At 37.4% G+C, this 13,941-nt stretch overlaps 1 protein-coding gene across 1 annotated transcript in view; it reads right to left on the bottom strand.

Moving 5' to 3' along the window:
• Positions 1-4,939: 4,939 nt before the first annotated feature.
• Positions 4,940-13,941, bottom strand: part of GCH1 (GTP cyclohydrolase 1) — a 45,998-nt gene continuing 36,996 nt past the window's right edge. Inside the window, exons 4-6 of the mRNA XM_059373244.1 lie at positions 7,179-7,210; positions 6,187-6,271; positions 4,940-5,248 (exon numbers count right to left, since the gene is read on the bottom strand). Of these exons, the coding sequence (XP_059229227.1) occupies positions 5,122-5,248; positions 6,187-6,271; positions 7,179-7,210 (244 nt within the window). The 3' untranslated portion in view covers positions 4,940-5,121. The remainder of the gene's footprint in view (positions 5,249-6,186; positions 6,272-7,178; positions 7,211-13,941) is intronic.

Consider the following 13,941-nt stretch of genomic DNA (forward strand, 5'->3'; position numbering starts at 1 on the left):
TACTTGTAGTCTCTGTCAATAAAAAAATAAAATCTTTTTTAAAAAAATGGGCAAAGGACTTTGAATAGACTTTTCTCCACGGAAGATATACAAATGGTTTACATGAATTTGAAAAGATGCTCAACATTATGAATCATCAGGGAAATGCAAATCCAAACCACAACGAACTATTACTTCATGCCCCTTAGGATGACCACAATCCAAAGAAGTCGGAAAATAACAAGTTTTGGCAAGAATGTGGAGAAATTGGGACACTTGTTACACAGTTGGTGGGAATGTAAAATGGTAGCGCTACTAAGGAAAACAAAATGGAGGTTCCTCAAAAATTTTTAAGAAATAATATAGAGAGAATATAAAAATTCCGTAGTCCCACTGCTGGGTACATATCTAAAAGAACTGAAAGCAGGCTCTCCAGGAGATAATTTGCAATCCCATATTCATTGCAGTATTAGTCACAATAGCCAAAAGGTGGAAGCAATCTAAATGCTCATCAACAGATTAATAAATCTTTAAAAATGTACTATATAACAAAAAAGGTACTATATACCGGGCTGCTGGGTGGCTCAGTGGGTTAAAGTCTCTGCCTTCAGCTCAGGTCATGATCCCAGGGTCCTGGGATCGATCCCCCCATTGGGCTCTCTGCTCAGCGGGGAGCCTGCTTCCCCCTCTCTGCCTGCCTCTCTGCCTACCTGTGATCTCTGTCAAATAAATAAATAAATAAATAAATAAATAAATAAATAAATAAATAAAATCTTTAAAAAAAAATGTACTAGAGGGGTGCCTGGGTGGCTCAGTGGGCCTTTGGCTCAGGTCATGGTTCCAGGGTCTCTGCTCAGCAGGGAGCCTGCTTCCTCCTCTCTCTCTACCTGCCTCTCTGCCCACTTGTGATCTCTGTCTGTCAAACAAATAAATAAAATCTTTAAAAAAAAAAAAAAAAAGTACTCGATACTTATAGTGGAATATTATTCAACCTTAAAAAAAAAAATCCTGTCATATGCTATAACATGGAGGAGCCTTGAGAACATTACGCTAAGTGAAATTAAACCAGTTACAAAAAGACAAATACTGTATGATTCTACTTATATGAGGACTCTAAAGTAGTCAAACTCAGAAATAGAAAGTAGAATAGTGATTACCAGGAGCTGAGGGGAGGGAGAAAAAGAGTTCAATGGATATAGGTTTTCAGTTTTACAAGATGAAAAAATTCTAGAGATCTGTTTTGCAACAATATACATATAGTTACTACAAAACATACACTTTTTAAAGAAGATTTTATTTATTTATTTGGCAGAGAGAGATCACAAATAGGTAGAGAGGCAGGCAGATGAGAGCGGGGAAGCAGGCTCGCCGCTGAGCAGAGAGCCCGATGTGGGGCTCGATCCCAGAACCCTGGGATCATGACCTGAGCTGAAGGCAGAGGATTTAATCCACTGAGCCACCCAGGTGCCCCACTAAATGTACACTTACAAATGTTTAGGATAGTAAATTTTGTGTGGGTTTTTTTTTTTTTTTAAGATTTATTTATTTTAGAGAGAGTGTGCACCAGGGGAGGGAGGAGGCGGGGGAGGAGAAGATCTCAAGCAGACTCCCTGCTTAGTGTGGAGCCCGCTGTGGGGCTCAATTTCATGACCCTGAGGTCACAATCTAAGCCAAAACCAAGAGTTGGGTGCTTAACAGACTCTGCCACTCCGAAACCCCGAGGAATTTTTTTACAATTAAAAAAACATCAGACCAACCAATTGCAACGTATGGATCTCATCTGTACCTTGATTCAAATAAGCGATGAATAAATTTATGAGACAATAGGGAAAAACTGAATGCTGACTGGATATTTGATATTAAAGCACTAATTTTTTGTGTGATAATGAATGGGCTTTTCTTTTATGTGGTTCTTCTCCTTTTTGATAATCTTAAATATTTTATGGCTGAAATAATATCTGGAATTTGCTTTGAAATAATCCAGTGGAGATAGGGAGTACAGGGGAATGAAGATGGCCATGAGCTGAGACTTACTGAAGCTGGGTGATGGGTAGAAGAGGTTCATGCAATTATGTACAGTCTATGCTGTATATGTTTTTTTCTGTAATAAAGACTAAAATAAAGCAAGTGCCTCTGGAGGGCTGGGGCTATTGGGTATTTACACTTGGCATTGAACTCATCTACTGAGACTCCCTCTTCTCACCATCAGCAACTTCAGGATGAATCTAAGTTTGTACTGATGACATTCTCTCATACCTTTGGTGTTTGCAACTGCTCTTCCCATAAGTTACAAAACAAGGAACTTGGTCAATCTTTTGTGAAAAAACTCAGGAGCAGCAACTCAGGCTTAGCTGAGCAGCTCATTGTTTTACTGACACCTATGAGTTGTGGTTTTAGGAATGTTTATACAATAAGCAACCCTAGTTTGGGTGACTAGATTCACTACCCAACAGTCTACGAAGTCCTTTGAGGGGCAGCAGGCCACTCCAGAGCCCTGACACCTGGGCGTGCTGACATCAGCGAGTGCAGGGGCCTCTGCCTGGGTAGAGCAGAGAATGGGCAGAAGAACAGCCCAAAAGAGGGACTGACGAGGTCACCAGCAACAGACAGAAAAGAGGCAGCAAAACCTTCGCATTTACTCAGAAGTCTTGTCCAGGTCAGGTTCTTCCCTAGAAGAAGGAGTGAAAATCTCTTCCGTTTCCTGCACTGCCCGGCTCCCTGCCCCAGTCTGCTCTTCCTTCTCCAATAGCTCCCACACAGATCAGTGCCAGTTCTCAGAAGGCTCCAGCTTCCCAAACTTAGATTTAGGATAACAGAGGCATGAGGGCCACTCAGATTCCTCACTCTTACCCCAGACCTCCTCGTCCCTTACCAGCCAGAGGGTGAGAACCGTAATAGCCAAACCAAATATCAAAGGAAGACAGAGAACCCCAGGTTAATTTCTACCACTACTGGGATTTACATTCTAATAGCTTGATGACCATCAGGGAAACCCTTATGAAGGGTATCTTTGGTAAAAGAGAATACAATTAAAATAATCTAATTTATTGGCATATTTATACAAATGGTTCAAAAAGAAACTACTTCCACAAGAAACTAAGTTATAACACTTTAATAATTTCAATAGAACCAACTTCAGGAACAGATACACACACACATTAAATTCAAACAATTTAATTGAACAGTGTACTTAAATGCATCAACTTTTTAAAAATCTCCAAAATGGAGTCGAGGCCATGGATATGAAAAGGTAATTCTGAAGTACTACAGACTAGAGTAAAACAGACAAGGTTATTACTTTGTATTTACCAATAAGACGACAGCCTGCAGATACATTAGACCTTTATGAGAACATTTCCAGGCAATGTTAGAACAGAGACTCATTAAAAAGAAATACAATTGATCTCAGAAAGATGAATTTATAGCTAACAATTTCTTTGGTCCTCCAAGTCACATCTGTTTTTACTTTAAAATACCAAACATGAATAGAGTGTTTAATTCTACTTCTAAGTGTCTATTAAGCAGGATAATGTTTATATCACATTTGATTTTAAAGAGAACGCAAAATAAATTACCACTGTATTTCAGAAACTCCATAGAAAAATATAGGAAATAGACGTAGGGAAGTTTAAAAAACAAACAAACAAACAAAAACAGCATTTCTGCCACCTTGTCCGCATCCTAAGGTAAATGACATCAAAATGGCAGAGGCAGGACTACCAAAGTTAGAGTAATCACTGTAGTTAGTTCTTCTTAAGGTAATAGCATAAATTTGAAGGATACAATGTCAACCAAATAAGAGACTTTTCCATGGAATGACTGTAGCTTTGTTTTTACAGGGAGTTGGATTTGGTTTTTGTTTGTTTTAATTTGGCCTACACTGCCCCAGTGGAGGAAATTTTAAGTAGTCATTAATAAGGCAACAGCTTCCTGGACAAAAAGACTTGTGTATCACTTGAACAGTTACACCGAGGACAAGACCCATATGAAGCACAAGAGGAACCAGTATGGGGCTTCTAATAATTTCCAGTAATTCCAGAAAATTATAGAGCATTTTCACAGATACCAACAATGCAGCTTTCATTGAACATTGGCTATCACTCACAGTGCAGTCCACAGTTAGTTCATTCTGCATGCTTTCCTCTACACAGAAGCTATGTTTCTGCAGACCTGAAGTGATGAACATTTTCAAAAGTTTCTGGAAGTACTTAGAAAAATATTTGTTAAGGTAAAAAAAAAAAAATGTTTTGCGACATCTCCAAGGAATACACAAAGTAAGCTTGCAAGAAACTCCTAAAGGTAAAACTGTGAGGACAAGTTATTTGCAGGGTCAGTACTGAAGTCTCATAAAATAATGGCTTTTTAAAAAAGGCAAAGGTATCTATACTCTAAGTGGTGTGATATTCTCATCAAGGCACAGAGAGTTAAATGTCTAAATCCCTGTAAGTTCACATGAGAATACACTTGTAAACAATAGGAACTAATTCCCTGTACTTGAATTTAAAAAAGAATGGAAAATAGAAATGTGCCTTTTTAACTCACAAAATCAAAAACATAGATATTCCACCACCTTCCTTTGGTGACTAACGTCACAGCTGGAGAGTCAAAAAATAAATATATAAAAAATAAAGTGCCCTGGCAGTTTCATAAATTTGACTAAAGTGAAGCCTGTTGGACTCTGAGTTTGCAGAGCAATGCTGCACAGTGTACAAAAATTCTTTTAAGCACTACACCATTTTTGTTTGGGGAAGGAAAAAAATAGTATTGGTCATAGTTTTCCCCCATTCCCAACATTCCTATGCTTAGGAACCCAGTTACCATAGTATTTGAACAAAATACTTGAATTTTTATTCCTTCCCAGCACCCTCAAGGTTATCCAAATGGCAGTGGTTTTGTACATGTAACTTACACAATGGGCAGTTTCTTTGATAGTTACCACTAAAAGGTGGCAAGAAGAAAGTAGAGGTCTCACCCCTTTGCTAATTATTTTTATTTGATTTGCTATAAATAATTATTAAACACCATTAGTGACAAGGAATAACGTTCACGTCTGAAACAATTGAAAATGCAATGTACAAACAATTAAGACCAAACAATGCTACTAGTGGCACAATCCTCAAAGCACATGACACACGCTGAAGTTCAGCTCTTAATGAGAGTTAGAAACTCTTCCCGAGTCTTTGGGTCTTCCCGGAACACACCCAACATCGTGCTGGTCACAGTTTTGCTGTTCATTTTCTGTACCCCTCGCATTACCATACACATGTGTCTACAAAACAAGACAACAGAGGTGGCTTAAAGGAATAGACAGTTACTGGTTTGGTTTTTGAAGTCAAAAGCAGCTCCCCAAATTAAATCTGGTTATATTGAGTTCACCGCTACCAACTGTACCCAAAGGTCACTTCTTGGACAAACGTGACCTAAAATGTTTTATTTATGTTTCTTAGTTCCACAGCTCTCATTCGCAGCAGTGGTTGAATCTTTGACGCATCTAGCAGAAGGGGAAACAGGGGAAATTTCTCCCTAGGTGAAAATAATACAAGGGGTCCATAGAGATAAAACAACTTTGGTATAAAAAGCAATTCAGAATTCTCACTTGCTCCATCTGTAAGACCCAAAGAGCACAATCTTAGCTTAGGTATTTGGAGAAATACTGAAGTATGTGGTATCACCAGGCAGAATCTAGAGAACAGTGGCCCCAGTGCACGTGAGCAAACTGGGGGAGCTAGATGGCGAGCACAATACAAAGCTCACGCCCTATCAGAAGAATGGATAAGATTTGTGCAATTCTCGCAATTCATTCTAACTTAAAGAAGTGTCTTCAGATGCCCTTTATACCCAGTTTTTGCTCCATTTTTAAAAACGTGTGACAAAATATTAAGAAAAGTCTGCTTGGAGCAATGAAGAGCTAAAGAAGAAATCAAGAGAAGACATAAAATGCTTCTGGTTGCACACATCACTCCGCTTAGGCTGATGACTCCCGACATGGCCACCAGCCCCACAGAAAACAAAACAAAACCAGTCTCCCATCTGGTTCCTGTATTGGCCACACAGTCAATGCAAGAGGTCAAGAAAGCTTCAGGTCAGAGGCAGAAAACATGACAGTGTCAATGATGTGGCATCACGGGGTGCTGGAAAAACTGAGCAACGCTAAATACCACTTCCGGGCACCACAAGGACAATTGTTAAGGGCAAGCGTGGACTTACGTGGCTTCCACCACCACCCCAACTCCAGCAGGCCGCAAGGCTTCTGTGATTGCTACGGCAATTTGTTTCGTCAGCCGCTCCTGAACTGTGGGGGTGACAAGAGGCTCCGTTGAAGAGTCTGACACAAACAGCAGTCTTGAGAATATTTGTTATCTCTAGAATATTTGAAATCTTAAAAAGCAGACTTCTGTGAGGCTTCAGAACCCAGATGCACCAGTTCTTACAGGTCTGCTTTGTCTGTGGCCCACAGGAGGCCGCCGTTCAATTCCCTCACCTGCAGATCCAGTACTGAAGAGCGTTTGGCACCTCCACAGAAAACGGGTGCGAGCGACAACTGTCCCAGGCGTGCAGGAAGACCAACTGATAATGAGCTCCTCCGCACAGATGAATAAATCGCTCGCAACAGGATTAACAAAGACACTAAACCCAATTATTGAACTGTACATGGAGCTCAAAGCCAACAATCTAACCTAAACAATGCGGTCCCTGTGCTGAATAAACAGCTCGTCTTTAAAGACATATAAAGAGTGTTCACTGCAGCATTGTGTTTATTTAAAAACTGACAAAAATCTGCAAATGTCTATTAGAGCAGGGACCGGTTAAATCAAGTCCCAGCACAGCTGGACAATGGAATGCTAAACAGCCAGCAAAATGAATGAGATAGTTACATGCATGTAGGAAAAAAAAATGTTTGATTTGTTAAGTGGAAAAAAAAAATAGGGGGAGAAAAAGGCCATTACATACAATATGAGCCCATTAAAAAATGTAATATATTGATTTTAAAATGTTGGTAGACACACAAAATATGAAGGAATATGCAAATACAACAATGATTTCTTCTGGAGGCCTGAAACACTGCAGACTTCCCCTTTCTATATTATATTCCTATGAGGTTTTAAGTTATATGTATTACATGTGAAATAAGAACAACAAAAAATACTTTTTCCTTAAGAAGAAAATGTTTTTCTGTAAATAAAAGTTTAAAAGTTTACCTTGTAATCGTCTACTATAGATTTCTACAATCCTAGAAAAGAAAGAATTGTTTTAGTTAATCATAAATTTGTTTGAGAAATGGAATTGGCTTCCTCAAAGGGCCAAAAGGACTTTATTGAAGAAATCGTAGGGTGTGGGCAGGAGATCACTGCTTCTAAGAGGAAGAAAGATACAAAAACTACATGGAAATGAGAAGAGGGAGGGTCTTGAGGAAACCACCAAGAGTGACACAGAGTGCTAGTACCCTATGTCTCCAAAGAGAAAGAGAATTACAAGAATATTCACTAAGGCTGGGGCACCCGGGTGGCTCAGTGGGTTAAAGCTTCTGCCTTCGGCTCGGGTCATGATCCCAGGGTCCCAGGATCGAGCCCGGCATCTGGCTCTCTGCTCAGTGGGGAGCCTGTTTCCCCCTCTCTCTCTGTCTGTCTCTCTGCCTACTGTGATCTTTCTCTCTGTGTCAAGTAAATAAATAAAATCTTAAAAAAAAAAAAAAAGAATATTCACTAAGGAAAAACACAGTGATTTTAGAGCTCCCAAGTCATCAATTTTAGACCAAGTCTCAAGTGTTCTAATTAGTCATATTGTTTAACCAGAGCTTAAAGTTCAAGTTAAAAATAAAAAGTCTATTTGTTAATTAATAGCAGGCCATTGTCAGCTACTGTACCCACTAAACCTATTAGGGTAATCGGATTAGGACTGAACAGACTTCTTCAGACATCTCTTTATAAGCTACGTCTATATAAGCACTCTGTATGATTAATTCCCCAAAATAAGAGCCTCCTGATCTTGGCTTCTAACACAATCTGTCAAGTGACAGATTTCCCCCTTTTAACACCTTTCACTCTAATTGTGAAATGTAAAGATGGTCACATGAATTACATATTGGAGGATAACAATTCACATTAAGGATTTTTTTTCTTAAAATTTGGCCTTCTAGTCATGAATTTGGACTCAATTTAAGGATCACTTCACCGAGGAGGCATTTTTCAGCTCTTCCTCTGCACCCCCCTCCATATAGTGCTCAGATAAAATTACAAAGTTGCTCCTTTATACTCATTATAACCAATAAAGTCAGTAACAGATACGGTGGCCTGTTTACCACTCAAACTGAAGGCAGGATGCATTCTGACTCTTCTTGTTTCTAGGAGATTTATAACGTTGAATGAATACAATTATATATTTTTAATTTTGAATAAAAAGCTGAAGAAGGATACTGTTCAAGCTCCTGGATAGGAAATATGTCTTATTTCTTCTGAGTCAAATCTCTATTATATTACTTTTTATAGTTTTCCAGGTAATTAATTTCTGTTGTATGACAAGGAGATGCCATTGATTTAAAAATTAGTAATATCTTTTTTTTTCTCATAGTCATCATTTCCTTCTCTAGAGTAGAATTTCAGGTACAACATTAGATAACATTGGCAATAGTGGACACCCATATTTTGCTCTATACTTTAACAGGAATGTCTGTAACATTTTACTATTATCCATGATACCTATTTCTTGTAGACAGCCACTCTCACACCAAAGGAAGGCCATTCACACATATCATTATTGAGTGCCTTCTACATATATGATTATGGGATTAAACAGGATCCCTATGCTCAGAGTTTATAATCTATTCCTGGTTTATTCAGTTTTCCAAGTAAGCAGAAGGCATTGAAATTTTGTCTTCTCAGAGCTAAAGATAATTATATCGCTGAATTTAAAAAACAAAACAAAACAAAAAAACAAAAAAGCCCCCCAAACCTCAATTTTGCCCTCTTTCTTGAAGATAATGTGTTTAGAGGTATTTGTTGGAAATGGAATTCTAATTTGACACTAACATTCGTCTGCCTTTTAATATTGACATTGGCAAATAATCGTCAGTCTAATTGCTATTACTTTGTAGGTTATGTTTTCTATGAAGCTGCTTTTATGATATTTCAGTATGTGCACTGATCCCCAGTAGGTGGGGATTTAATTTTTTTATCCTGTTCAGGATTCATTAGGGTTCCTAAATCTGAAGACTGATTTTTTTGCATGTGCTCCAGAAACGTTTTTAGTCATCACCTTCTCTAATACTGCACCTACTCCATGGCCTCTGTTACCTCCAGGAATTTCAATTAAGGACATAATAGAGCTGCTCAGTCTTCCACATCTCTTACATTCTGACCCATATATTCCACTGAGCTCTGAACACAATTGCTTCAGAACTTTCTTCCAGTTCACTATTTTTGGCTGTGTCTAACCTGCTATCTATCGATCTGTATTTATTTGTATTTATTTATTGGAGAGAGAAAAAGAGTGCACGAACCTAAGGAGAGGCAAAAGGAGAGAGAGAATCCTCAAGCAGACACCCCACTGAGTGTGGAGCTGGACTCGATCCCAAGACCCTGAGATCATGACCTGAGCCAAAGTCAAGAGTCTGCTTAACTGCCTGAGCCATCCAGGCGCCCTTCAGGATTATTATATTCTAACATATTTGTTGTATGTTCTGTATGTGTTAGCACCAGCCTCTATCCTCTTTGACCATTTGTTTCAGCTGACTCTGCCTCATGGCGGCCTTTCTTTTACTTTTGGTGAATTCATGCTCCTTAGAATATCATTTGTGGGGGGGCGCCAGGGTGGCTCAGTGGGTTAAAGCCTCTGCTTCGGCTCAGGTCATGATCCCAGGGTCCTGGGATCGAGCCCCGAATCAGGCTCTCTGCTCGGCAGGGAGCTGCTTCCTTCTCTCTCTCTCTCTGCCTGCCTCTCTGCCTACTTGTGATCTCTCTCTGTCAAATAAACAAATAAAATCTTTAAAAACAAAAAAGAATATCATTTGTGGGAATTCTCTGAAGTCAAAAGTGCATCAGAAAAAGAGCACTTGTTTCTGCTAATTGCTAAAAGGCTACCTCCTTGGCAACATTTTAAATTAAATTACTGCCCTGGGTGTTCTGAGGACCACCCATGGTGATATGAATTCTGAACCTAAACCCTTGTGAATATATGGCTATGGGTTCTTTTTCCTGCTCTTCCCAGAACAAAGCTAACAGGTAATATCTCTTCCAATTTGGGGTTGAATGGGGAGGACAGAACCCTACCTTTGACTCCAGTGGCAGCTAATTTTTGTAAATTCTTACTGGAATTTCCCCCAATGTTTGAAATGTTCATACACTATAACTTTGTATGTTATCCTAGGAGGGATATCATTACCATCTAGTTGACCACGGTCCCAGAATCAGTAGTTCTTAATTTTAATCTAAGCCATTTCTGTATTCTTAGACTAAATCTCCCTGGGTCATGATGGAAAGAGTACTTGTGCCTGCTAAAGTAGGAATTGATATTTGGAATTCTTCAACTATATTAATAAGTGGGATTAGTCTATCATCTTTTTAGATGCTAGTTTTATCAGACTTTCATCAGGGATATACAGCTTCATCAAATTAATGGTGTAGCTTTTCAGGTTTTTCCATGCTCTTGAAAAATTTATACAACACTGGAATTAGTGGTTACTTGGAAGTTGTCTCTTAAATTGACCATCCACCCCCTTCCCTCCCACCCCACTCCTAACATTAATTTGACTTTTTCCAATGGTTACTAATTTATCCAAGTTTTCCAACTCTTGGTTCATTCCCTTCTCTCTCCAACTTTTTAAACTAATTCATAAAGATTGAAAGTTCCTAAAAACATATTTTTAGTTACACAGCCTCTCATTTCTAGATGTATTTCTTCGTCAATCAGACCACTAAGCAATCTATGATATGTGATATTTTGGATTTATGTTTTCTGTTCTTTTTAAATTTTTATAATTTAATCATTTTATTTTTCTTTCTTCTTTCCCATTTGTCCTATTAAGCTTGGTTTTTCTTTAAAAAATATTGAAGTTTAGTTTACTTGTTGGGTTTCTTATTCAATAATGAAAGCATTTGTGGCTATAAATTTATCTCCAAAGCACAGGGGTTTTTTATTTTAAAATTTTTGAAATATCATTTTAATTAATTTAATTAAATTTTAATTTAATTTAATTTTAATCAATTATACCTTTAATGAGCTATAATTGACAAAGATTGTAAAGATAAAGAGGTATAATTGTAAAGATAAAAGGCATAATTGACAAAGATTATAAAGTATACATTGTGATCTAATATATGTATACATTGTGAAAAAAATCCCCCATCTAGTTAATTAATATACCCATCACCTCACATATTTATCTCCCCCACCCCACCCTAGTGAAAATAATAAACACTGAAGTAGAGCTTTCTCTTTAATATCCTATCTTCACTTCCTCAAGATATATATACCCAGAATTAGGATTGCTGGATCATATGTCAGTTCTAGTCTTAATTTTTTGAAGAATCACCATACTGTTTTCCATAGTGGCTGCACCAATTTATATTTCCACCTACAGTGTACAGGGTTCCCTTTCTTCCACAGCCTCACTGACACTTACATCTTATCTTTTTTATAGTACTGCAGTAGTAGTTGTACAATGATACCTCATTGTGGTTTTGATTTGCATTTCCTTAATGATTAATGAAACTGAGCACCTTTTCATGTATGTGTTGCCCATCTGTATATATTCTTTGGGAAAATGTCATTCAGTTCCTCTGCCCATTTGGATCGATTCTTTGCTATTAAGTTGTATGAGTTCTTTATATTTTTTGCACATTAACCCCTTACCAGATATGTGATTTGCAAATACTTTCTCCCTTCTGTAGGTTGCCTTTTTATTTTGTTGATGGTTTCCTTTGTTATGAAGAAACATTTTAGTTTGATGTAGTCTCGCTTGTTTATATTTTATTTTGTTGCTTTTATGTTTGGTGTCAAATCATCACCAAGACTAATGTCAAGGATCTTACCCCCTATGTTTTCTTCTAGTTTTATAGTTTAAGATCTTATATTCAATCCCTTTTAAGTGGATTTTTGTGTAAAGTATAAGAAGGGAGTCTAGTTTTCACAACATAATTTTAAAAGTTTTATTTATTTTTAAGTTTTATTTATTTGAGAGAAAGCAAGCAAGCACACAAGCAGGGAGAGTGGCAGGCAGAGGGAGAAGCAGGCTCCCCACTAATCGGGGAGCCTGATGCAGGAATGGATCCTAGGACCCTGGGCTCATGACCTTACCTGAAGGCAGACGCTTAACCGACTGAGCCACACATGCCCCAAGTTTATTTTTTAGTAATCTCTACACTGAACGTGGGGCTCAAACTCATGAACCTGAGTCAACTACATCAGCTTAGTCACACACTCTACTGACCGGGCCAGCCAGGTGCTCCCCAACACCATTTACTGAAGATACTATCCTTTCCCTATTCTTTCTTTGTCATAAATTAATTGGCCATAAATGCGTGGGTTTATTTCTGAGCTTTCTATTCCATTCCACTGGTCTATGTATCTATTTATATGGCAATGCCATTCTATTTTTATTACTATAGCTTTGTAATTTAGTTTGAAATTAGAAAGTGTGAAATCTCCAGTTTTTACGGTTTTTCTCAAGATGGCTTTGACTATTTGGGGTTCTTTGTGGTTCTATACAAATTTTAAGAGTGTTTTTTCTATTTCTGTGAAAAATGCTATTGAAATTTTGAGGGGGATTGCACTGAATCTGTAGATATCTTTAGGTAGTATAGACAATTAAACAATATTCATTCTTCTAATCCAAAAACATGAGATATTTATTTTTATCTTCTTCAGTTTTTCTCATTAATGTCTTCAAGTTTTCAGTATACAGATCTTCCACCTGTTCGGTAAAATTTATTTCTAGGTATTGGTGCAATTGTAATTGGATTGTTTTCTTAATTTCTCTGACAACTTGTTGTTTAATGTATTGAAATACAATTAACTTTTGCATATTAATTTGTATCCCTTAACTGCATTTATTAGTTCTAACAGTTTTTTGATGGAGTCTTTAGGGTTTTCTATATATAATATCATGTCATCTACAAATACAGTTTTCCCTCTTCCTTTCTGATCTAGATGCTTCATTTTTGTCTAACTACTCTGGCTAGTATTTCTGATGCTATATTGAATAGAAGTGGTGAGAGAGGGTGTCCTTGTCTTGTTCCTGATATTAGCTGAAAGCTTTTCATTATTGGTATGATGTTAGCTGTGGGCTTCTCACATATGGCTTTTATTATATTAAGGCACATTGCCTTTATATCTAGTTTATGGGGAATTTTCAGGTGACTGGGTGTTAAATTTTGCCAAATGTTTCTCTACATCTATTGAGATTATTGTATCATTTTTATCCTTCATTTTGTTAATGTGGTTTATCAGATTGATTTGCAGATATTGAAATATCCTTATGTCCCTGGAATAAATTCCAGTGGATCATAATGTATGATCCTTTTAAAGTATTGTTGAATTCAGTTTGCAATATTTTGTTGAGAATTTTTACATATATGTCCATCAGAGATATTGACTTGTAATTTTCTTGCAGTTTCCTTTCTGTTTTGATATCGGGTTTAATACTGACCTCGAGAAATGAGTTTGAAAGTATTTCCTTCTATTTTTTAGAAGAATTTGAGGAGGATTGGTATTAGTTTTTTACTTCGAATTATATACACTGACATACAGTGTTTGCCTTCCAATGATTGTCATATCAAAGGAATTTAAAAACTTTAACTTTCAAAAAGCTAGTTTTTAAAAACAGTTTTGTATTAATTTCTAGTTTTCTTGTTACACAATAGCCTGTTCACTTTTTTTTTTTTTTAACTCTAAGTCTGTCTTTTGGCCAACATCCTATTACTCTGCTTTGTATAACCTTTTGTCTGCCCCAATCGAAGGCTGAGAGGT

The sequence above is a fragment of the Mustela nigripes genome, chromosome 13 (assembly GCF_022355385.1).
Source record: "Mustela nigripes isolate SB6536 chromosome 13, MUSNIG.SB6536, whole genome shotgun sequence".
Taxonomy (NCBI): domain Eukaryota; kingdom Metazoa; phylum Chordata; class Mammalia; order Carnivora; family Mustelidae; genus Mustela; species Mustela nigripes.